General features: G+C 38.6%; 1 protein-coding gene across 6 annotated transcripts in view; it reads right to left on the reverse strand.

Annotated features, from left to right (window-relative positions):
- Window positions 1-335: 335 nt before the first annotated feature.
- Window positions 336-22,985, reverse strand: part of dpp6a (dipeptidyl-peptidase 6a) — a 221,183-nt gene continuing 198,533 nt past the window's right edge. For all 6 annotated transcript variants that reach the window (XM_055059390.1, XM_055059392.1, XM_055059391.1 and 3 more), the window contains 18 exons: window positions 15,280-15,434; window positions 15,103-15,200; window positions 13,364-13,487; window positions 13,237-13,275; window positions 12,892-12,999; window positions 11,492-11,583; window positions 10,794-10,841; window positions 10,596-10,714; window positions 8,582-8,653; window positions 6,932-7,039; window positions 6,654-6,723; window positions 6,390-6,584; window positions 6,104-6,158; window positions 4,699-4,798; window positions 3,844-3,902; window positions 3,690-3,762; window positions 3,537-3,610; window positions 336-2,519 (listed from right to left, as the gene is read on the reverse strand). In XM_055059390.1, the coding sequence (XP_054915365.1) occupies window positions 2,370-2,519; window positions 3,537-3,610; window positions 3,690-3,762; window positions 3,844-3,902; window positions 4,699-4,798; window positions 6,104-6,158; window positions 6,390-6,584; window positions 6,654-6,723; window positions 6,932-7,039; window positions 8,582-8,653; window positions 10,596-10,714; window positions 10,794-10,841; window positions 11,492-11,583; window positions 12,892-12,999; window positions 13,237-13,275; window positions 13,364-13,487; window positions 15,103-15,200; window positions 15,280-15,434 (1,739 nt within the window). In that variant the 3' untranslated portion in view covers window positions 336-2,369. The remainder of the gene's footprint in view (window positions 2,520-3,536; window positions 3,611-3,689; window positions 3,763-3,843; window positions 3,903-4,698; window positions 4,799-6,103; window positions 6,159-6,389; window positions 6,585-6,653; window positions 6,724-6,931; window positions 7,040-8,581; window positions 8,654-10,595; window positions 10,715-10,793; window positions 10,842-11,491; window positions 11,584-12,891; window positions 13,000-13,236; window positions 13,276-13,363; window positions 13,488-15,102; window positions 15,201-15,279; window positions 15,435-22,985) is intronic.

Consider the following 22,985-nt stretch of genomic DNA (forward strand, 5'->3'; position numbering starts at 1 on the left):
AATTTTTCAACTTGTCACACTCAGAAATGTGCAAGTTTATTTGAAGAAAATGTCTTTTTTCAAACATACTTTTTTTTTGTTTCACAATAGACTGTCATCTATTAATATGTCTGACTGAAAACCCTCATGTGGAATTGTTTTAGCTTTACCTCATTCAAAATCTGTCTGAAACATTAATTTGTGATTAACAATGTTTACAAGTGTTGGAAAATTGTTTTATCAGATTAATTTGTAGCTAAAATAATCATTAGTTGCAGTATTGTAATATGTTGTGTTATTATATGGTTGTGTTGTTGTGGAAACTGTTGTGAAGTAGAAGGATCAAAAAACATTAATGACTGATAAAATATCTACTTTTTTATTCTAACACTTACTTTCATGCCACAATCTGCCAATGACATCCCTGTATGCTTTGGATAACAAAGTTGAACATCTTGGAAAAAGTCCTCCATGTGTAGAAAGAAAGTTTGTTTCCATTGGCCATTTATAAAGTCCGCTTCCAGCTCAGTTCAACGACGGCAAAAGGAGAACAAAAATGAACAACCGAACGTAACGTCCAAAGTATGTTATGCACTAGTAAGACTCGGATAACATTGTTTTTCTTCTTCCTCTTCTTCTCAAAATAAAATGATAGTAGAACATTTACACATCAAGCTAACGAGACCGTGATCTCAATCACAATACTACTGCAAATATAGTTTATGCAGTTCTGTAAAAAAAACATTCAGGATGTCAAACTTTACGATGACGAACTGAGAAATGACGGATAACGTAGCAAAGCATGTCGGAACATGCACTGGAGTGCAACATAAATAAATAAACTTGTGCCTGATATATTCATTTCAGTGATTAGCTTGGCTTCCTCTGCAGACGTGAAATTTATGTGTAACCTGGTATTTACTGTTAAATGAAAATAATCCCAAACTTCGTTCAATTCACTCAGTTTTTAAAATTATTAGAAATAACAAAATTTGTCATGTTACCCCCAAATATTTACTTTTCAAATATTGCATTGAAATGAACCTAATTTTGGACATTATAGAGAATAATCATAGATTAGCATAAAGATGTCAGCCAAGTTGAACGGCTGATATGAAACTAGCAGAAAAATAAAATTACCCGCACTGCTAGAAAGTTAAAAACACTATTAAAAGCAAAAATAATGTTACATTTAGCATTAGAAATGCTATTAAAGGACATTTAGTTTTTGTGCAAAGTAAAACAAGCACCACGCTGATCATTAGCTATAAGATCTTGCAGCTTCGCTTTGCTTTTAGTTTTAAAACTAGTGGGCAAAAATGTCAGTTTTTAAAAAGTAGTTGTTGGAAAGCAAGCAAATAACAACCTAGATAAGCTCAGGAATATTTATCCTTAGCCTGGTTTCATGTAAGAAGGAGGTAATATAAATATTTTCAAAAAGAAATAAGCTGCTTTTTCTAAAAAAAAAAACAAAGTAACTAAGTAAACTCTAGTTGAAAAAAGACCCTTTTATAGTAATTTATATTTTTATACCCTTGCTGGGAAGTTTTCTATGTTTGTCTAAACTCCATTCATGCATGCTTTCCAGGCTTAAAACCATTAAATCACTCGCTGCAGTAAGATACTGTGGTTGAAGGTCTGAATCACTATCTTGGCTTTTTTGTATTAGATCAATTTATCTTCATGTTTTCTGATAAAGTAAGGCACCGTGAATAAATCAAGAAAATGCTATTGTCGGAGGAAACCGAAACGGAACGATGTCAAATGTATAATCTAAACAAAATGGCTTATTTCTTTCCCCGTAAAACTCGTCCCAGCATAATTGAAACAGACACTGACCTAAAGCATTGTTGACGCAAATAAAAGATGAGCATTTGTGTGCTATTTTACATACTGTTAACAACAGAGACAACCACAGTCCATGAAAAGTTCATCACGACTTCAAAAATAGTAAAGTTCCCTGTATCCTCGCAGTTCCAGACGCCCCTTACGAACACTGCCGATCAGCGCCAGGGTTCTGAATTTCATTTATCTACAAGCCCATGTAGGTTGTGTGCTGTAACGTTTCTTCTCCTCACAGCCTGAAAGTCAGTGTGTAGGCTTTAGCTTTCTCTCCGTTGCTTTTAAAGACGTCCATCCTGCTGTAAAGGAGACTGGTTCTGGACTTCCTGTGGGTCATCAGGCTTTTGGAAATCCATCGGATGAACAGGGGAGGACAGATCCGTCGTCCGCTGGACGGCGTTGTAGACACAGCGAGTTCAACCGAAACACACGGAGGATGAGGGTTGCATAATGGACAACTCGCTCTCGGGCACGGATACAACACGGAGGGAATGTCGGACCAAATGGAGTGAATGAGCAAAGAGAAACGGCAGCCTGTCGAAGAAAATCTAACCCTCGTCCTCAACCTCCTCTTCCAGCTCCTCCTCAAACACGCTTTCTGGTAGCCTGAAGCACTCCTCAAAGAAATTCACCAGGGATTGACTCAGGTGCTGCCTTGTTGCGTCGCTGTGGACAAAGTGACCCTCGTCTGGGTAGATCTGACAGGGACAGAGTGAAAAAAGGTTGGGTTTGAAACTAAATATTTATTTATTTCAAACAGGTTTAAAAAAAGCAATCAGGACAGAGAAAAACCAAGAACAAAATGATTATTTTATTACTTTTCTTTGAAAAGGAGCACAGCTCTGGAAAAATGAAGAGACCACTCGAAATGATAAATCTCTGATTTTACTTTTATATGTTTATGTTTGAGTAAAATGAGCATTGTTCTTTTATTCTATGAACTACAGACAACATGTCTCTGAAATTTCAAGCAAAACTTTAGTATTTATTTGCAGAAAATAAGAAATGGTCAAATAACAGAAAAGATGCAGAGCTTTCAGACCTCAAATAATGCAAAGAAAACAAGTTCATGTTCATTTAGAAACAATAATACTGATGTTTTAACTCAGGAAGAGTTCAGAAATCAACATTTAGTGGAAAAACCAGGAGGTTTTATATATATAAGCATATATATATATATATATATATATATATATATATATATATATATATATATATATATATGCTTGTGAAAGTAAATCTGTTGAGCCTCAAAAAACAAAAGTTGGAGCATAAATTAACCAAAAGAGAACCACTAATTGGTCCTGGTGGATCTCCTTCAGATATTTGCCAATTAGATGCTGCTTTTAAGGGATCAATAAGTTTGAGGGGAACAAGAATGGAAAGTTTATGATTCAGGCTATTTTTAAAATTAATTCTAACTTCTGCATTTGATTTTTTTTTTCCCATAATGAGATCCATAAAGGAGAAAACTCTTGGTCGTCATCCCTCTTTTGTGAGAGTTGAAAAGTGAAATCAAGAGTCAACTGGTATTTTTTAAAGAGTTTTTATTGGAAATGGAAAAGAAAAAGCCGACTCCAGATGTCTGTGAGCCCTGGTAATTATTCCGCTACAGTTCTGTGCTAGATGAATAGAAAACATGGGGAGCATTTGCAGGGATCAGAAACCTCCCAAAGGCTGACAGATTGAACCAAATTAGAAATGAAACGACGTACCTGCAAGGTGTAGTTGGCCTTTTCACTAATGAGCTGGGAAATAAATTTCGCTGTGTGTTGGAAGTGAACTTTTTCTGAGGACACAGAGACAAGAATGTCATCGACGTTTCTTTATAAGATATTAGAAAAGAGAACTTTGACCTGCAGTTGTACCATCAGCTGTCGGGTGAACGATGAGGAACTTCTTGTCCAGGAACTGAGACGCTCGGTGGGCTAAATTTGCCATCTAAGACCAGAAACAGGATGGAGTTGATGCTTTTAGTGAGAACCACAGATAAACAGGAAAAGCCTTGAGATGAAGACGTACCGTGTATGATCTGGGATCCGGTTTAGGCAGACCCAGATATCTTTCAGAAAAAGCAGAGGCTGGAAAAAACATAAAAATGAAAAGTAAAAGCAAATCCGTCATGGTTTGAAAACAATTTTGGGCCTCTAAAGGAGATTTTGAGCCATGCAAAGAAAAGTGGTCTAGATTTGCACGAACTGCTTATTGGTGGCAACAAAAAATCTTGACTCTTTACTGTAAAAACACAAAGTCCGGCCAAGTATTTTGGTCTAGTTTCTATTGCAAAAATCTTAAAATAAGTTACTAGTAACTTTTCAGCTGATAGAAGAGCTACAAGAGTCAATGATTCTTGAATACTGTTAAAAAGTGCTGGTTCTATTTGCTTGTTATGAGAAAACCAACAAATAAGAAAACTGCCAGCCCGTTCTTTGTTTTTTAAATGAACTCCTGTCATCCATTGAACGGTTCCAATACGGAAAAGCATAAAATTGATGACGTGTGTTTGTGTAAACCTGTTTTTCCTTTGTTGTACCAATTCAAAGTGAGAAAAATGGCCCAGCTTCTCTCTGATTTTCAGTTTCTCGACTGTATTTCTATATTTCTGCGGCTGAAACAACCATCGCTCTCCTGATACACATCTCATTCTACATCTCACACCTTATATTCCTCAGATGGATGAGGTGAGGCTGTGTATGATTGGGTTCTGAGTGCAGCTGCTCCAACACACCCGCTCCAGATTCCCAGAAAGGGGGTAAAGGTGCTGGAGATGCTATCTGTCTTTATTTCACCTTCCAGAACATTCTGACGGCTCCGGCCGAGACTGAAACATTTTGCATTTCAGAGCGCAGATAAAAGCTAAAAGAATGAAGGGCTTACCGTATAATTCAAAGTCGGTGATGGGTGAGAGGACAGAGCCGCATTTTATTGGCGATTCCTCGCCGCTGAGCAACAGGCTGGTCACATAGCCGCCGTACACCTGAGGAACAACAACTGTTATCACACGCAATGCAGCAAGAGCAGCAAGTACAAGAGCCGAGGCGACGCTGAAGTGAATTCTGGGGGTTTTTTTCAGTCCGTTTGCTTCTGAGCACCAATATGCGCTTAAGCAGCAAAGTCGACCACAGAGCAGGATTAGTTCGCTTGTGAAAGCTTCACCCCAAAGGGTTTTTCCAATCTACTTCAACAACACTACTCTGAAGAATCAAATTATTTCTTCTTTTCTCTCAAGTTGGAACTTTACGAATCGAATCAACCAAGAGGTGTCAAACAAAAGGCTCCGGGGCCAAATCCGGCCCGCCGTAGCTTTTTATGTGGCCCTCTATACTCTAGACTTATGCATAAATACAAACCTTCAAGTTGTGTGCTTAAATATTATTTTACTAATAAAATTAAAGGGGTATTATCTGCTTACAAGCAAATCTAATTAGGCAACACACAAAAATCAACAAATTGCAGCATTTTTAGCCAATGCATAATTGGTTTACTGAAGATTTTCCAGAAAAATTATCAAAAATATGGGCAACTCCCACCTGTAGGTGGCAGTATGTTTTACTTCTCCACTTGTAGTCTGTGATCAATTATTTGCAAGTAATAAAAAGTCACATTTAACATCATACAAAAGAGCAAATATTGCAAAATTCCATGCAAATACTTTTAAATTAACAATTTATAGCAAAAAATTACAAAATAGGTCCTTCTAGATAAATTCTTTTGTGTATGCTTACTGTGTGCCACATTTTTGCCTGTGAGCTGCTGGTAACTATAATTTCCTGAGGGAGTCTTCCCAAGGGATCAATAAAGTCAAGTCTAAGTCTAAGTCTAAAAGTTGTGTGCTTAAATATTATTTTATTAACCAGCTGTATTATGATTGTAGAAATTCACACAAAAATCAACAAATTGAACCTTTTTAAAATGTGAAATAAGTTTTAAACTTATTTCACCAATTAAATGCTTGAAATCCACATCTGGTGGTAAAATATGTAGGCAGCAGAAAGACAAAAAGCTTAGTTCAAAGGCAACATGCTGCCTTTTTGAACAAATATCCAGATATCATTGCGGTTTAGTTTGAAATTGTTTTTCCTATTCAACATTGTCAAATTAAAAAACTTCAAATCTGATCCAGATTAAGTTAATAATCTTGTTTTTGTACTCGGATGGAGAAAGGCACTATTGTTTTATTTTGGTTCAGTTCTGCAAAAATCACAGTTCAATTTACAAAAACAGAAATCCAACAAAAGTTCAAGATGCGTTCAGGAGCAGAACGGAACGAGGCTCATCTTACCTGTCCAAAGGCGCCGACTCTGGATTGGTCCACATAAGGCTCTTTCAGAATGAAACTAACGGAAAAAGTCACTGTTAATATTAAATAAAAGCTTAAAAACTTTTCATACATTTTACATTTACATTTCAAATTTTGCTAGATTGGTGTCTTGATTCATCAAAGATAATGGGAAATGGTGAAATATATTGTTTCATGGTGGAGATTGTTTCCTATATTTTTTTATTTGCTCAGATAAAATGCAATGGTTCTGATGTCCGGCCCAGTGACGGTGAGGAGAGGCTCGTACTCGAGAGCGTCCTTCTGATCCTGCTCCTCAAAAACGCCCAGCTTCTTATGGATCCGGTGCAGGACGTTGGTGCCCTGGAAGCCGCTGCCCCGCCCGTCGCAGCGCACCACGATGGCGCCGAAGCTGCTCACCAGAACCGTGGCCCAGTCCAACACAAACCGCTCAGACACCGTCTGGCCACCGGGTGTCCCGTCACTGCGCCACAGAGTAAACGTTATCAGCTCATGATAACGTGAGTATTTTATTTATTTCACAGATACGTACACAAGAAGGAGGAGCGGGTAGTGGGACGTATCCATGAAGCCGGCGGGTTTCAGGATCTTTAAAGACAAAACTGAAAAAACAACTGTTTTACAAAGCTTAATCAAAATAAGTTACAAATATACCGGCACTTATTGGCACCCAGGTATAGATGTGAGAAGTAAATGTTTCCAACCCTCCTTCCAGCCCTGCTCCCATCCATCATTTTTCCAGTTTATTTTACATTTCGCTCTTTATTCAAGGTGCCAATTCTGATGCACTGGAACGTATCCGTGACATACTGTAGTCGTCCATGTTGATCTCCCTGTACTCCACTGTGGGCATCTGCATGGAGTCCAGCGTCAGCCGGAGGTTCTCATTGCTCTCCAGTTTAGAAACCTCTGAAATGCCTGCAGACAGAGAACGATCAGCGGGATGAAACACAATCCAATGCAGAACACAGAAGATGCAACTCTTCTGGCTACAACATCTGTCCAAGAAGGAGAAGAAAAGGTGAAACACCTGACCCCTGCTGAAAATGTGACCTTGATTTGCTTTTACAGCTAGCTTCATTTCTTTGAAACAAACATCACACACACACACACACACACACACACACACACACACACGTGTGTTTCAAGCTGCACAGGGAAGCAGCTGCTTTTATTCATGGAGCACAGCTGCCACGGCAGGCGAGGTCAAACGGGCGAACATCGCATGTTGGAATTGGTTCGTCCTCGAATGTCCAGAAACAAGCGACTTCCAGGAGGGAAATCAACTCAGCGGCTGCCACAGCTGCTCCTGCTTACGGATTCAGATAAACGTTCCTGAGCTGCTGGAAGGACAGGTCCGGTGAAGCAGGAGAGAGTCCACACATGCTTCAGCACCTACATGTAGATGAATTCATTTGACCTTGTTTCCGTTGGGTCTGTCATGAAGGCTTTTCTTGACCATCTCTTTTTTTTTAATCTCTCACCTCCAGAATCAGGTCAGAACTGTTATAATAAACAGCTTAAAGAAACCGACCCAAACCTGACGTGTTGATTAAATTATTGACTTGGCCTGAATTCACAACACATGATTTATGTCTCCGTGTCATAAACAGCATTTCCTCTTAAAGCCATTAAAAACGTACAGAAGACGAGATGCTAACGAGTTTCTTCCATACATGCCAAGCTACATGACAATGCAGCACTGTCTCCATTATGAAGAAAACGAACGTTAGTTTTTGGATCTTGTAAAAAGCATTCGCTGCCAATCCGCGATTACACTGAGGGGTGACGGTCATTACGACTGACTCACCTCCGTATCTTTCCTCATTAAAAGTTAAAAAATAAAACTACATGTTTGTTTTGCATCCTGTGGCCATTTTTCAAGTGAAATCAGATGAATAGAAGCGATATTAGGCTACAAACTGATGTCTGCACCCTGTCCTGGTGAAGTTACATTCGTTCATCAATTATCTGGCCACTTGGGGGCGCTTCAATACTAAATAAAGGTTATTGAACTGTGACTGGTAAGACGATCATTGCTAATTAATTTCTTCAAAGTGCATGTTTGCAGATGCATCATCTGACAGCAGCTGCGTTTTTTCCTCAGACTATAAAATCTGTTTGACATTCCTAATCAGGTTAATCATAAACATTAGATACTGATGTGATTTACAGCAACCTACACACTTTTTAATGGCATTCAGTAGAGCTGATGTTATTACTTAAAGAGAAAAATCACATTACAGTATGCTGACGTTGCTGTTGCAGCAAGTCATAATGTAATGAGCGGGAATAATGTGATTACCAACATCATTTCTGGCTTGGCTTGCAGACAAACAGTGACTCAGGTGGTCATTCTGCTCCGAGGACCCCCTGCTGTCAAGGTGATTTTAACGCTCTCAGTGTCAGGAACATAATCCAATAGGTGCTTTAGTAACAGCACCTGCAGGGTGTACTCACTTTCTCTGTCTTGTGTCTCACTTTCTGCATCTCTCTGGGTTTTGTACACGGCCACAAAAGGGATATCTGGACCTGCAAACACACATTAAAAGAGTTACAGCTGCACAATTTCTGAATTTTGCTTTACAGCACCCTGTAAAAACCATCAAGACCCTCTGCATTTTTCTAATTTGGATCATGTTACAGCCACATATGTTAATGTATTTTATGACAAACTGGGGCTGCGATAAAGTTGGTGAAATTTACTCAATTAAATAAACTGAGCTCATTTGTTTCATGTAATCAAAATGAGCATCTTTAAAATTTATTTAATAATATGATGGCTTAATAAAGTTATTATATTTACTGGATAAACTTCATGTGGTTACTTGTAGCAACTCTTTTTTTTAAGTTGGATCACCTGTGAGCAGCAATTTTACCAAACACTGCAAAAAGTCAAAATATTACTCAGTATTTTTTGTCAAGTTTCTTGTCCAAATATCTCAATCTACTTGAATTAAGACAAAACTAACTTACAAGTAACTTTTCAGCAAGACGTAGGAGCTTTTTCAAATAAATAATGCCTTCATATTGATGAAAAAGATCTAGTTCTAAGTTTAGTAGCATAAAACACTTTACTATTTGTGATTGACAACATAAAATGTGAAACATTTCAAGGGTTTTATGCTTTTGCTGGCTCCTGTAGATAATGGAAATAATAAGAGAAGAATGTATGCCAGGATTTCTGTGCTCCAGACAAATCTTTGCTTATTCGATTTATTTAGTGCAATAGCGGGAGCAGCTTTTCTGTATCTGGGCCACAAGCAGAAACAAAGCCCAGAAACTGCAGACGCAGAGGGAGGAGCAGCGGCAAACCAAGTGATCGATGCACTTAGCAGATTGAGAACACAGAAATGTTGCGGCAGCATCCGCTGTAAATCATCTTTTTGTTCCTTCCTCTCATGATGATGATATCAAAACCTCACCAAATGTGATCAGAGGCAGGCTGCGAGGCAGTGAAGTGGATTAAAAATCCATGAGGTACAAGCTCAGACTGCAGAGCAGGTCAGCAGAGTGGGCTTTGATGCCATTATGGTCATTTTGTGTCTGCTCTTAAATTCAGATTCAGAGCTGATTGTCACTGAAGCGCTACGTAATGATTAAATATTGAAGCTACTGTCTTCAAACCTTTTCCCTCACAACAAAGGCGCTTCGACATCCAGATATTCCTCTGATCTGGGGATGGTTTTTTATCCGTTCTTTGGGCATGTTCATGTCTGACACAGCAGAAGGAGATCAAAGATTCCCACATCATCATCCTCATCATCCTCTGCTGCTGCCTCGTCATGAACGGTTTAAAGAAGTTGGACGGCAACTTTTAAGTCACAGAACTTTCACCACTCTTTAGAAAACATTTTTGAACTCACATGCAGATGGAAACCAAACAAACAGTGCGTAACTTTTATAAAAAATGTTTTTTACGTTTTTGTTAAATTTATTATGATGTCGTGATATAATATGGATACTCTGTGAATAAATCAAGATATTTGCTTTCTCCCAGTGCTCCCAGTACAAACTGCAGAAATACACTACTGAATCGTATATAACCAATCAGAAACAGTAGGAGGGACTTAGCGCTGTCAATCACTCATGCTCATTCCCTTCTCCTTTCCTGTACGATACAGAAAGTTTTATCTAATAAACCGTTTTTCTGTAACGGTGAGTTTTTTCTCCTCCATTAGCACATTGAGCATCACATACATACAGCTGATTGCCAGCGCTAAGACTCTCCTCTTGGCTGTGATTGGTTGTTTTTGACCGGGAGCGGTGCATTTCTTCAGACAGCTCTTAATAGCTCAAGCAGGGGGCGGAGAAGATTGATGTTTTCATAGATTATTTGTCTCTTAAATTCTGACAAAATGGTGATTGTTTCAAAAAATATGGAGGAAAAAACATATTTCTGTAAAAGTTACACAAACAACTAATAAAGGGGATCAAAAGCCCTGAATCTGGACACACTCTGGATGGTTTGTACCTTGGCAGTTGAGCAGGAAGTAGCTCATGTTGTGGCTGAAAGAGCCGCTGATGTAGCCGCAGCTGTCGGCCAAGGCGCACGACAGGCAGCGCCGGTTAAACGATCCAAACGTGTCGGCGCTGCACGGACAAAACCCAAACCTTTCAGTTCCAGCATTTTCAACAGGCTGAAACAGTTTTCCTTCAGAGCGACCGTTACCTGTACAGATGTCTTCGTTTTGGTCCGTCTTCAGTACTCAGGAAGTATCTGAGTTACCAGAGGGAGAAGGCGTGAATAGGAGAAGTAATGCACTGCTGTTGAGTGCGGCTCTAAACTTTTCAGCAGCGTTCACAGTTTACATGTGTGAGTTGAGAAGAAAACCACCTGGAACCCAGCTGCTCACTGAAATAGATGCTTCATAAGTAAAAAATAGAGGAAATAAGAGGAGAGGGGCCGTCGGTTTTAGAAAAGAAGTGGGGCACATCTTCACCCTCAAAGCTGCTTCTTCTTACAAACATTTATTTTCATGTAGAGTCTTGAAGTTAGTTGTTTTTCTGAACGGCATATTAAAACACAACTGCTTTATTTATCAACTTGAAAGAAAAGTTCTCAAGTTAAAGAGGGATCAGAGCTAAACCAGAGAAACCAGAGGTACGCCATATATTTAGGAAACTTTGAAATTGTTCATTCCAATCATTAATCTGACGACAAACATTTTAAATGAAGCAAAAGTATTTATAGAGTTAAATCAAAATAAATACTCAGATAATGTAAAAATTTGCATATTTTGCACAAAAAACAACCATACTTAGATTTGCATATGAGGAAGAAAATAGCATCACTAATCTTAAAATGATTACGTTTTAAAACAGAAGCAAAAAAAAAAAAAAAAAAAAAAAAAGAAAAAAGAAACTTACATGAGCTGGTTTTCCTCGTTGTAGGCCAGAACCTGAGTGACATCCCAGTCTCCAGATGTGATGGACTGCAGCGTGTCGGTGCTGGTGTTGGGCTTCAGGAATACAGAAGAAAAAAAAAAAACGTTAGAAAGGAAAGATTTCAGTATCACCGCCTTTTGATAGTAGTGTTACCTTTCATTAACTTTAGATGCTGATAAGATGATATATAATATAAGTCCATTTGATTAGAAAAATGTTGGCAAACTGATTAGAATGTGTTTATAAATAACATCTTACTGGAATATAGTGTGGTAATTTTAAGAGCTGTGCTTTAATCTTGGTGACATTGGAGTTTTTCCACTCAGTTATTGTAATTTTGATCTCATTTGATTGGAGCATTTTCCTTCATATTTTAGAAAAAAAAATGTTTCCACCTGAAAAATTCGCATTACTTTGTGTTGGTCCATCACATAAAATCATTTTAAAGTTTTAATACCTTTGAATACATATATATATATGAAGACATTAACTATATCTACAGTACATAATAGTGTTCTATATAACTGAGGCAATCTTTATACCACCAGTAAAATCAGTTTTCAGTTGAAATGTGAGCAGTAAATGGGAAGAGTAACTTTATATTTAGACTGATTCCTTCTACCAGCTGATTTTTCAGACTGCTGAGGGTGTTAGGTGGCCATATATCTGCGTTCCCTTCACAGATACAGCCCTGAGCGTAGCCACCGGCCAGACGGGCAGCGAGCGTCTAAAGCAGAGCAACTTTCACACTTTACTTTATTGCTCATTTAGGAGGTGCACAGCTGCTGTTTGTCTATTGCAGCTGAAAGCCTGAAGCACATTCATCTACCTGCTGGCAGCAGTTACTGCACGTTGCGCCATGCTGCAGGGATAAATCTGAGCATCCTTAAAGTGTTCAGTGACTTAATGCGTTATGTGTTGAAAAATGTAGCTGGTGATGGAGGAAGAAGGAAAGAGGACTGGTTTACGGCCAGTTCAAGGTCTGATTTTCACTTTCTTTTTAATGTTATTAGGAAAGAAGCTGCACCATCCATCCTGTGGCTGTCGCAGCTTTTCCCTGCAGGGTCACAGGAGCAAGTGCCCAACTCCAAAAGTCATTAAGTGAGAGGTGAGGTACACAGAGGCATACTGCAGAAACAACCACAAAGGATGCACTCACTTCTATTTAGCTAGAGGAACACCTACCAAGCAATTAATCTGAAAAAATTAACAGGTCAACAATGAAGGACTCATGCAGCATCATATTTGTAGCACATGTGCTGCAAAGAAACTTGCAGCACATATGCACAGCCTCATGAATGAACTCAAAATTTCACATGCATAAGTTTGATCTGTCGCTCGGCTGGAATAGGACAAGTGACTGTCGCCTAATGACCTCTGACCTGGGAGACGGACATGGAGATGTGGAAGAACTTCCCCCGGCCTCCTTGGGGAATGGCGCGCGTGAAGAAAAGCTTCAGGCCGTCTTTAGAAAACAGAGGCTCCTCATTCTGAAGAGAAGGAAAGATTTTCCACTTCTGTGAGTGAGAAAACCACAATCAAACGACTGCTAAAACATAAAAAAGAACAATGACCCAATTAGCAATGAAACAAGTCTGTAATCAGGCAGAAAATGTGAGAAAACAAAGCAAATTTACCAAATTAAACCATCAGTTTGAGAAATGAATCCCTGAAGATGTTCATCAAAAGCCCCAAACACGAGTTAGAAATGTGTTGAACATCCTCACCTGCCTGTAGAGCCAGCCTTCGCTTTCATCTTCGTGTTTCTGGAAGAACAGATTGCCAGTTTTCAGTCGACGCACGGAAACCGCCTCAGGCACAAACAGCTCTCATAAGACGCACGCCGGACCGTACCTTTGTGCAGACTCCCGTTGTGGCCTCACACAGCGTCAGCATGGAAATGTTCTGGGCTCGGTTCAGCCAGTTAATGGCCAGTTTGGTCGTGGTGGCCCACTTCACCATTGTCACGTAGTACTCACTGAAAAACACAGTTAACAGCTTCACGCTGTGCGGCTTGAATAAACCATGAGTGCATAAAAGCATTGGAACCGTCCATTAGCTGACTGCAGATGATAGTAAAACTAAATTACATTAGAAAAATCACACAGAAAGATATAATAGAGAAGCACATGGAGAATGCATAACAAATATTACCTTTATAAAGATTGAGGTGCACATTAAATTAATGTGCATTTCAAATTCAGCTTAACAGCAGCAGAAAATGTATTTTTACATAAATGGACTCTAATGAGGACATTCATGTGAAGCTTTTTCTGCTTTTTTTATTTTACCTGACAAGTTAATTTGAGGCAAAGAAACATGTTTACAGTAATAACGTAAAAACTAAAAAGTTAAAATATTAAAATGTTTTGATTTGAATGTTGTTGTTTGCATTTATTCAGAGGTTAATTTTTAAATAAATTATAATTAGGCCTGTCACTGGATGATAAATTGTCCCAAAAACTATTGCAATAAACGATATTATTGTTGTACTGAGATTATTTTAAGAAAAGTTTTGAGGCTAAATAAAAAAAAAACAACTTCTTACACAAATGTAAGAAACAGTGAGACAAACATTTTAATTGTACTAAACAGCTGCTTCAGCTTTAATTAAGGTCAGATTATTCTACAGAAAGTGAGAAAAAGTTGCATTTACCATTATATATAAGAGCAAATATTTCTAAATAATTTTTTATTGGAAAAAAATCACAAAATCCTTGAGGAACTGAAAAGATGTTTAAAAAAAATATTACTTAATTTTAATAATTCATTGATATTTTAACAGTTTCTGAACAGGTCTTAACAACCGACCCTTTAAGAGCTTTTATGACCTTGATTTGGTCCAAAACGAAAATTAATTTGACACCCCTCAGAGAAAATGAGCTCTCTGCTTTTAGTAGCATTAACCACTAATTCACAATGCTTTATGGCTTTTAAATAACTTTGTGGGCAATTATGGTTCTACCTATATAAAAGTAAAAACTGTGTTTTACAGCAACTAGTGCAAATTATTAATGACCCGCCATGGCAGAAAGGCTAAAAACATATTTTCAGGGCTGTTATCTTTTTTTTTTAAGCTGTAATTGTTCAAGAGAAACAGACTTAACTCTGTTTCTGTAGGTCAAAGCATCACAGAAAGCACAGATCGATACAAATGGCCCAGACAGTACAAATGTGAACGTTAATGGATTTGGCCTGGAAAAATACCTTCCAGTGAAACTTTTATACTTGCGGCGTTTTACAGCTGGAGCTAAAAGAAACAATCAAATCAGTTGTCCAGTAACTTTGTCAGACAAAGTTTTTTAACATGCTTTCTGACCGGCTGTGAGGCCTGGTGCTGGAAATGCATTTGCAGCAATAGAGAGCGAGCAGCTCGCAGTAACTGGTTTAACTGTGAAGTCCACACCATGCGGCCGCCTAAAAAACAAGTTAAGAACGTCCATCTGGAAGCTGAAGCAGTTCTCAGATGATCCACAAAAGCAAAATGAGAAAAGTGTACATTGTCTTTACCAAGTCCATTCTTGCTGGTTATGTTTTCCAGGTTTGAAATGATAATATTTACTAATGCAGCCTAAAAGCTGAATATGTCTCACCCGATCCTGGGATCATCAGGTCGTTTCATCTCGATGGTGTGCAGAGGGCCGTTGAGGTTCACAACATACAGCGTTATGACCGGGTTCTCCTCTCCAGCCTGAACAGGACGAAAGCGTCTCGTTCTGATTGTGCAAACTATATCGCAGCAGTGTTGTAGTAGGAGTCGGTATGCATACCTTTGGGTATGGATATTCCTTCCCCATAGGGTAGGGGGATCCAGTGAACATTGGCAGCTCCATCTTCGGCACCAGAGTGTCGTTGATGGTAGCGTAGGCTAACCTGGCTCCATCAGGAGACCACCAGTGGGCAATATGTGAGTGGAAGATCTCCTCTGGAAGAAGAAGAAGGAAACCAATCAAAATGACATCGAACGACATTTTGATTCAAAAGTACTTGTGCTGTAGGCAGATAAATTAACTTATAATATAGAAAAATGTCTTGTTATAAGTTAAATCATCTAAAAATGTAACTTTTTCCACCAATATCAAGTAATTATTTTAAAAACAAGCCTCTATATCTTGCTAAAAAGTTTCTTTGTAAGATTAATTTCATTTCTAGTATTTTGGTGGTCTGGAAATTGTCTTTTTTTTCCTGTTAATTTGGTACAATTCAACATGTATTTCAGAGAATATTATAAAGAAGAGCTGAAAATGAATAAAATAGATGAGGGAACTAAACTAGAGAACCTCTTTGGCTCAGAAAAATGAGTAGCAGGAACAAGAAAGATGTGAACAGTCATAACAGAAACTGTCTTGTTGCAACTAAATTGTATTAAATAAATATTTAGTTCAAGTTCTATGCAGAAAAATCAAAAAAATTACAGAACTCCCTCTGTCTTGCTTAACTGTGTATAGAACAAATAGAAAGTTCCACCGTAATTTTTTATGTTACCATTTTCCTGACTGACATCATCCATTTAATCTTAGTTTGTCTCAGTGAAACCTACACACTGCAGCACAAACAGCACCGATAGCTGAGATCATAAATCACAGCGGCTTTTAATCTCCACACACCCTGTTGACCGAAACACAACTCGGCTGCGTTCCTCGAAATGAACCCAACGGTTATTTCTCTGCTGGCGCAACAACTGCGCTGATAGTTGCTTAGGCTTGTTACTCGCTGTGCAGAGACGTGTTGCTAGACTGACCGGGAACAATGTGGGATCAGAGCAGAGGAGATGCTGCATCATCTGTGCTGCAAACTGGCACAGACGGTGACTCGTTTGAACTAGTTATGCAAATAAAAGTAGGAAGAGGCAAAATTTTTTAACAATTCTACTGTTTTATTTCATAACATCAGTGCAGTTGCTGTTGAATTGATTACAATCACACCTAAACCAGGGAGAGGTAGCACATCAACGCTGTTTTTAAGTTTATTAAATTAAATCAGGGGTGTTTTTGCCAAGTAGATTGTAGACTCAAACATAGTTGTGGGCCAAAAAAACACCAAAAATCAAGCAAATACAGGAGCTTGATATTTATTGCAGATCCAAAACTTGAAAATGATTTTTAGGACGGTGTCATTTAGGAGTAAATATGTGCCCAAAACTCTGAAATTGTGGGGTTAATTGCAGAAAATCTTTGAAAAAGGAAATTCTACATGTGAAATTCAGACATTTCAATGTTTTTGGAGAAAATTTCTGATAATAATCTAACAAATTTTCCTTTTTTTTCAGTAAATTTCGTCGTTTTTTTTAGAAAATTTCTGAAATTAATTTAAAAGTTTTTTGGCAATAATAATAAGTGTTTCAAAACATTTGCTATATTTAGCCAAGCTTAATAAAGAAAAAAAAAAAGCTTTAATTTTTTAGTATAAAGTCACTGGATGTAACATTTATTTAAAACATTGGTAACACAATGATGAACACTTTTACATTTTTCTGAGTGAAAAATTATGTTGGTATAAATTTTGCTGTGATTACATATTCAAAGTAATTTGCATCATTTTTGAATTGCAGTAGGGAGCCGCGTAAAACCAGTCCGAGGGCCACAAATGGACCACACAATTAAACAAACAAAGCTCCATTAGCTGGATTTTTATTAAGGGTTGCAGAGTAAAACAGGGTGAATACATGTTACATTTTCTAATTCTGTATTTCTGAAACATTTTCCAATCATTTTCCTTCCACTTATTCACCACTTTGTGTTGCTCTCTCAAATAAAATTCATCTAAATGTGTTTTTTAATGTAAACTGAGAAAAAGTTCAGGAGGTACAGAAATGTTTGAAGGGCACCGTATACAAAGTCTAAAAAAATCCTCCCAGTGGAGGCTGTACAGCTAATTAAAACACCCACCGTCCTTGTGGAGGTGTGAAGTGAAGGAACAAGGCCGGTAGCCGGAGAGCAAAGCACCCTGCAGGCGTAGCGCAGCAGGAGCTGAAACGGACAGAGCAGCGAAGCACCAACCAAAGCTAAAGTACGTTTGCAAATATATATCTATAAATTTCTCCGCCGCATGGCTGTCTCCACCGGCGGCAGCTTTAAAAGGTCCTTTATGCGGACTGGAAGCAGCAGGCTGACAAATTTACTCATCTGGCTGGCGCCCAGTCACCTTAGCTAGTCAAGGAGAACACAGCTACCTTTCTCAAAGCATCCTGATTTGTGTGAGCAGACGGAGGCAGCAGTAGGAGAAACACTTTTAATGAGCTAACTCTCATTTTCCCTCCTAAGTAATGGGGCTGTCTCCTTTTTTTTTCCACAGTCGCCTCATTGAGACGATCACCAAGGTGAGCTCATCTCCTTTTTACTCGCTCCCCGGCTCGCCGTGCAGACTACATTATGCAGCGAGTGGAGCGCATTATTAATGCATGAGATACAATGAGTCGAGTGGCCGGTGGGAAATAATGAGTGCAAGGTGACAGACTTGGTAGAATGAGCTGATGAGATCAGAAAAATCAAACGTTTCGGGTCGGGTTGGGATCATATTTTCAACAACTCATGCAAAAGTTTGCCCTGAACATATCTAGTCACATGTTTAATGGGGAAAAGTTAAAATGTTAACCACTGTCCTGAATGTGACCAACAGAGGGCAGCAGTGCAGCACAGAAATATTAATACTATATTTTTAGTAATCTAACCGCAGCTTCGTTTTGTTCTGGATTTTTATATTAATCCTGCCGTCAGACATCTGACAAATGATGTAGATTGATACTGAAACATAATTTAACTCAGAGGAATGACAGCAGAGCCGTAGCTTCAAGCCGCCTTAATGATGTGCAAATTAATTAGAGGGCATGTCAGAGAAAGATCACTGTCTGCGGATTCATCTCAACATAACAATGCATAATTGAAGTCCACGCACTATGGGAATGTCGTGAGCAAGCATTTACCTTCTGACAGATTTCATTCGCATTAAAACATTTTAAATAAAAACACAAGTGACATTTTATTTTATCTTAAGATGTTTAAATCAGTTTTAGATGCCCAAGGCAACCGGAAGAGAAACAGAAAACTGAGATTTATTGATACAGTCGTTTCATAAAGACAGGCCCACAGCATCACTAATCCACTGCCGTACGTCACAGTGGGCATGAGGTGTTTTCCCACTTGTTCAAACCCACCTGTTGCAGTTTCTCTGCTGTCAATACGTTACATCTCAGTGTCATCTGAGGGAAGCATTTGGTTCCAGTTAAAGTCTCAACTGAGCTGACCAAACTGCATGTTTACATTTGCCATGGTAGGAAAGAAATGTAAACAAACACCTGGCATCAGATGGTAGCCATGGGAACTCAGCACTGTTTTCTACTGTTCTGACCTTTATTAGCATTTTTGTTACTGTAGGTGAGAAAAATGGCAACAATTCCATTAGTTCAATGGAAATGTTTTCATGTCTTTCCTATTTTGAAGAGTGGCCAAGATGGAGGGAGGGAGGAAGGACAAAAATATGGATGGACTGACAGACGGATGGATGGATGGATGGATGAATGGATGGATGGATGGATGGATGGATGGATGGATGGATGGATGGATGGATGGATGGATGGATGGATGGATGGATGGATGGATGGATGGATGGATGGACGGATGGACTGATGGATGGACGGACGGATGGATGGAATGGATGGATGGATGGATGGATGGATGGATGGATGGATGGATGGATGGATGGATGGATGGATGGATGGACGAATGGACTGATGGATGGATGGATGGATGGACGGACGGATATTATCCATATCTGTATCGTTCATGAATCTGTAGACCTTCTTCAATTCTCCTTTCCAACGTTCCAAACCAAAATATTTCAGATTTTGGTCAGAGCTAAAACATTTCCACCTGAATTCCTTTGATAATTACAAAAACCAAAACAGCCTGGCACCTATCCACTGAGACGTCCCCCTAAAACAGAAAGAAAAATCCACATTTCCATCCCCCTTTGTTAATCTTTCCCTCCTCAGTAAACAAGTGTTGATTATGCAGTTACTTTATGCCCTGCAGGCTCCGACACAAACAGAGCGATAAACAGAAGCAGCCCAGAGAACGAGCCTCTCGACGCAAACAGCCATCTCGTCAAACATCTATGAGGCAAGAACGAGTCGAATCAAAGCAACAGTGGGTTTTTATCTGGGAACGACAGAGCCCAATAAACAGCTGTTTCCTTTGGCCGCGCAGCACCGCAGGATGCGTCAGGACGTCTGCCGCCTCAGTAATCAGACAGCCGACAGATGACAGGACACCTGAGGTGTTTTGGACTGTAACACAGCTGCTGCTGCTCCTACTCCTCAATGTGTCCTCGCTCCTTTAATTTTGCTTTTAATTTTCTTTTCCCAACTCACTTCAAACACACAAATTCATGGATTAAAGCAGAACAGCAAAACCAAGAGGATATTGGAGCCTGGGAGATTATTTGGCAGTCTTTCGCCCTCTCTGCACCCAATCTGCCACCGAGCGACAGGCAGACCGAGCCTCAGCTTGACCTTGGCCAGAGGAGAGGCTGAGTCATTAGCATGGAAAATGTTGTGCCTTGCAGTCTCACTGGTCATTGTAAACATCACAGAGACTGGCTCAGCTCATAAGCTTCCCCCTGCAGACACTTGCATCACCACTGGGCCAAAGCCAAATCTTTTTACAGGCTCACAGATACAGTTTTTGAGAAGGGATTTTTCTCTAACAGGAATGAAAAAAGGGGCTTACACTTATTTACAACGGTAAAGAAATAAACCCAGTTGTCAGCATCAGCCTCGGGTGAGGAATGTTTGGCTTTTACACGCATAATTTACCTCATCTTCTGTGAAAAAGTTTAATAGTTTTGGCCCCTCATTTGAAAAAGCAAATCTCATACACTGCAAAAACACAAAATCTTACCAAGTTTTTTTGGTCCAGTTTTTACTACAAATACCTTAAATAGGACAAAAATAGCTTACAAATAACTTTTGATCAAGAAAAAATTGCTTATTTTAATTAATTTCTTAATATTTCACTTATGGCAAGATATCATCCCCATGTTTTTAGTGAAATAATCTACCATTGAAAGAACACAAAAGTACTTTTTAAATTAATATTAAACTATTTACTTAAAACAGGCTCCTATATCTTGTTGAGAAGCTACTAGAAGTAAACTAGTTTTGTCCTACATAAGTTTATTACGATATTTCCACTAGAAACTAGACCAAAATACTCAGTTAGATTTTGTGTTTTTACAGCATATATCACATAGGTTTATTACTCAGAAAGAAATATTTCAATTTCACTTCTAGTTGTTCTAACAAAAACTCAAAATTCAGTCTCAGAAAGTTAGGACTTTATCAGAGTAGTTTATCATAAAGCGTTTAACTGGTGTAATTTTAGATAATGCCACACTGTGTCACTATCAACTGTAATGTAAAAAACAAAACAAAACACAAATAAAACAGAGGTGAAAAGCTCATTGGAGAGAGCCAGAGCTGAACACAACTGCCAAAGAACCAACATTCATGCTCTCAACATTTCTCTCCAGAAGACTTTGAGTCATTTGTACGAGCAAAATTACAAAGGCTCTAACAGATACCTTAACTAGCTAGAAATAAAAGTTGTGCTGACAGTTTTCATCCACAAAGTGCCTAAACCTTGCTGCCGCCAAAGCGAAAAACGCTGAGAGAACATCAGGCTGACGGCACAGGAAGCTCTTTAAATTCTAATGAAGCTCTGCAGCAATACTGGTGGCGCTACTGCGCTCTCTGGTTCAAATTAAAAAAGCTTAAAGATGTTTCTCATCACTGTTTTAGCTAGATGGAGTCAGGCAGTTGGACCATTAGACGTAATTTATCCAGGATGTTAGAGGGGTAGGGTAAAAGTTAGGGTTAGGGTTTAGGGTTAGGGTTGCATGGCGACAATATTTTATTAAAACGTATAAAAACTAAGTAGCCTACAGTATTATTACTGTACTGTTTCTACATCTAAAACAAGTATTTATCAAAGCCTATTGTTAAAACTAATCATGGATCATTTTAACTACAACTGAACCCAAATCATTGACAGTTAATTATTTAGTCTAGATCATCTGATCCTGTTATCTGAATAAATTATCATCAGCAGACGTGCAAGAATGAGCTACACATTAGACGTTAGGACATTTACTGTCTTCCTTTCTTCTCTCGCTGTCGGTTTTCTGTCTAGCTGCTATAAATTAGGACCACAACTGTCACAACACAAACACTGCAAACACAGATTTAATGTCAGGAAACATTTTCTTGGTGAAATCATGGTTCCAATCCTTTGAGCAAACTCTTATTTGTCAGATGAAGATTCCCAGTGTGGTTGTAATGCTTGAATTCAAACTAATTATTCTGTTATAATAAGTTTCCCCAGTTTGCAGTAATTTTTATGACATTTTCACAGCGTAACAGATCAGACGATATATTCCTCAAAACAAACATTTTAAATCTGAGCTGGAAGTATTATCCACTTTAAAGTTAAAATTGAGCCTGAAATGTGTCTAATTTATCCCTTCAAAGTTCCATATTGAACATTTTATTCTCATTTAGCTATATATTACATCACAGACTTGTCTAATACCATTCACATTTACCAGACTGTATTGAAGTTGAAGATGTGTTTTATCTCCGAGTCAAAGCTTCATCCATCAATAAGTGATGAGTGTAAATTACTGGGCTTTCAGCGGTCCATAAATAGGAGTCGCAAGGTTAGATGTTGCCGTAACGCTTTGATTAATGTTTAAATGTCAAGGAAGGAAGAAAGAAAAAACAAAAACCTGATGGATGGACCTGGAGTCTTACACTGCAGGTGGACAGTGTTATAAATAAACAAAGCTTTCCATGCTTTTTCTTGATGCTCAGGTGGGATTTGATGCATTACGTTTCATCTGAATCATCAGAGATTCCAACGAGAAGCCTCCATCTACGTAACCGAGAAGCAGGAATGTGAATTATGGCATTTTGTATTTCTATCACAACATCCATCGGTCTGCAGATCCACATTTCCCATGCTCTGTTGCTGCGGCAGTTCATGCTCCGAGCATATCAGAAAGAAATCTATCAGCTGAATGCCAACATAGTTCCCCGTTCCAGTTTGGAAGCAGAAGAGCTTCCATCAGTGAGAGTTACACTGACAACTGACACACACATCAGCTAAATTAATGCAAATGGCTGATGTACAACATTCATTTATTTTCTAAGCTGTGTAAAGAAGAAGAAAATTGATAGAGTTTTTAATTTGAATTTACCTGGAGGAAATCAAGAGCTACATGTCTGAAATGATAGTGAAGCAACAGACATTTTTATTGCTTATCGCTAATAAAACATGTCAGGGCATAAGGAGGGAAGAGCATAGAAAGCCTTTTAGTATACATGTTTACAACATAATGTTTTACAGGAGATTAACTGCTTCCTTTTATAAGGGGAAGATGCAAATGTCAGTTTGTTATTGAGATAGTTAACCCTATATGA

The sequence above is a fragment of the Poeciliopsis prolifica genome, unplaced genomic scaffold (assembly GCF_027474105.1).
Source record: "Poeciliopsis prolifica strain line A6 unplaced genomic scaffold, Auburn_PproV2 SCAFFOLD054, whole genome shotgun sequence".
NCBI lineage: Eukaryota > Metazoa > Chordata > Actinopteri > Cyprinodontiformes > Poeciliidae > Poeciliopsis > Poeciliopsis prolifica.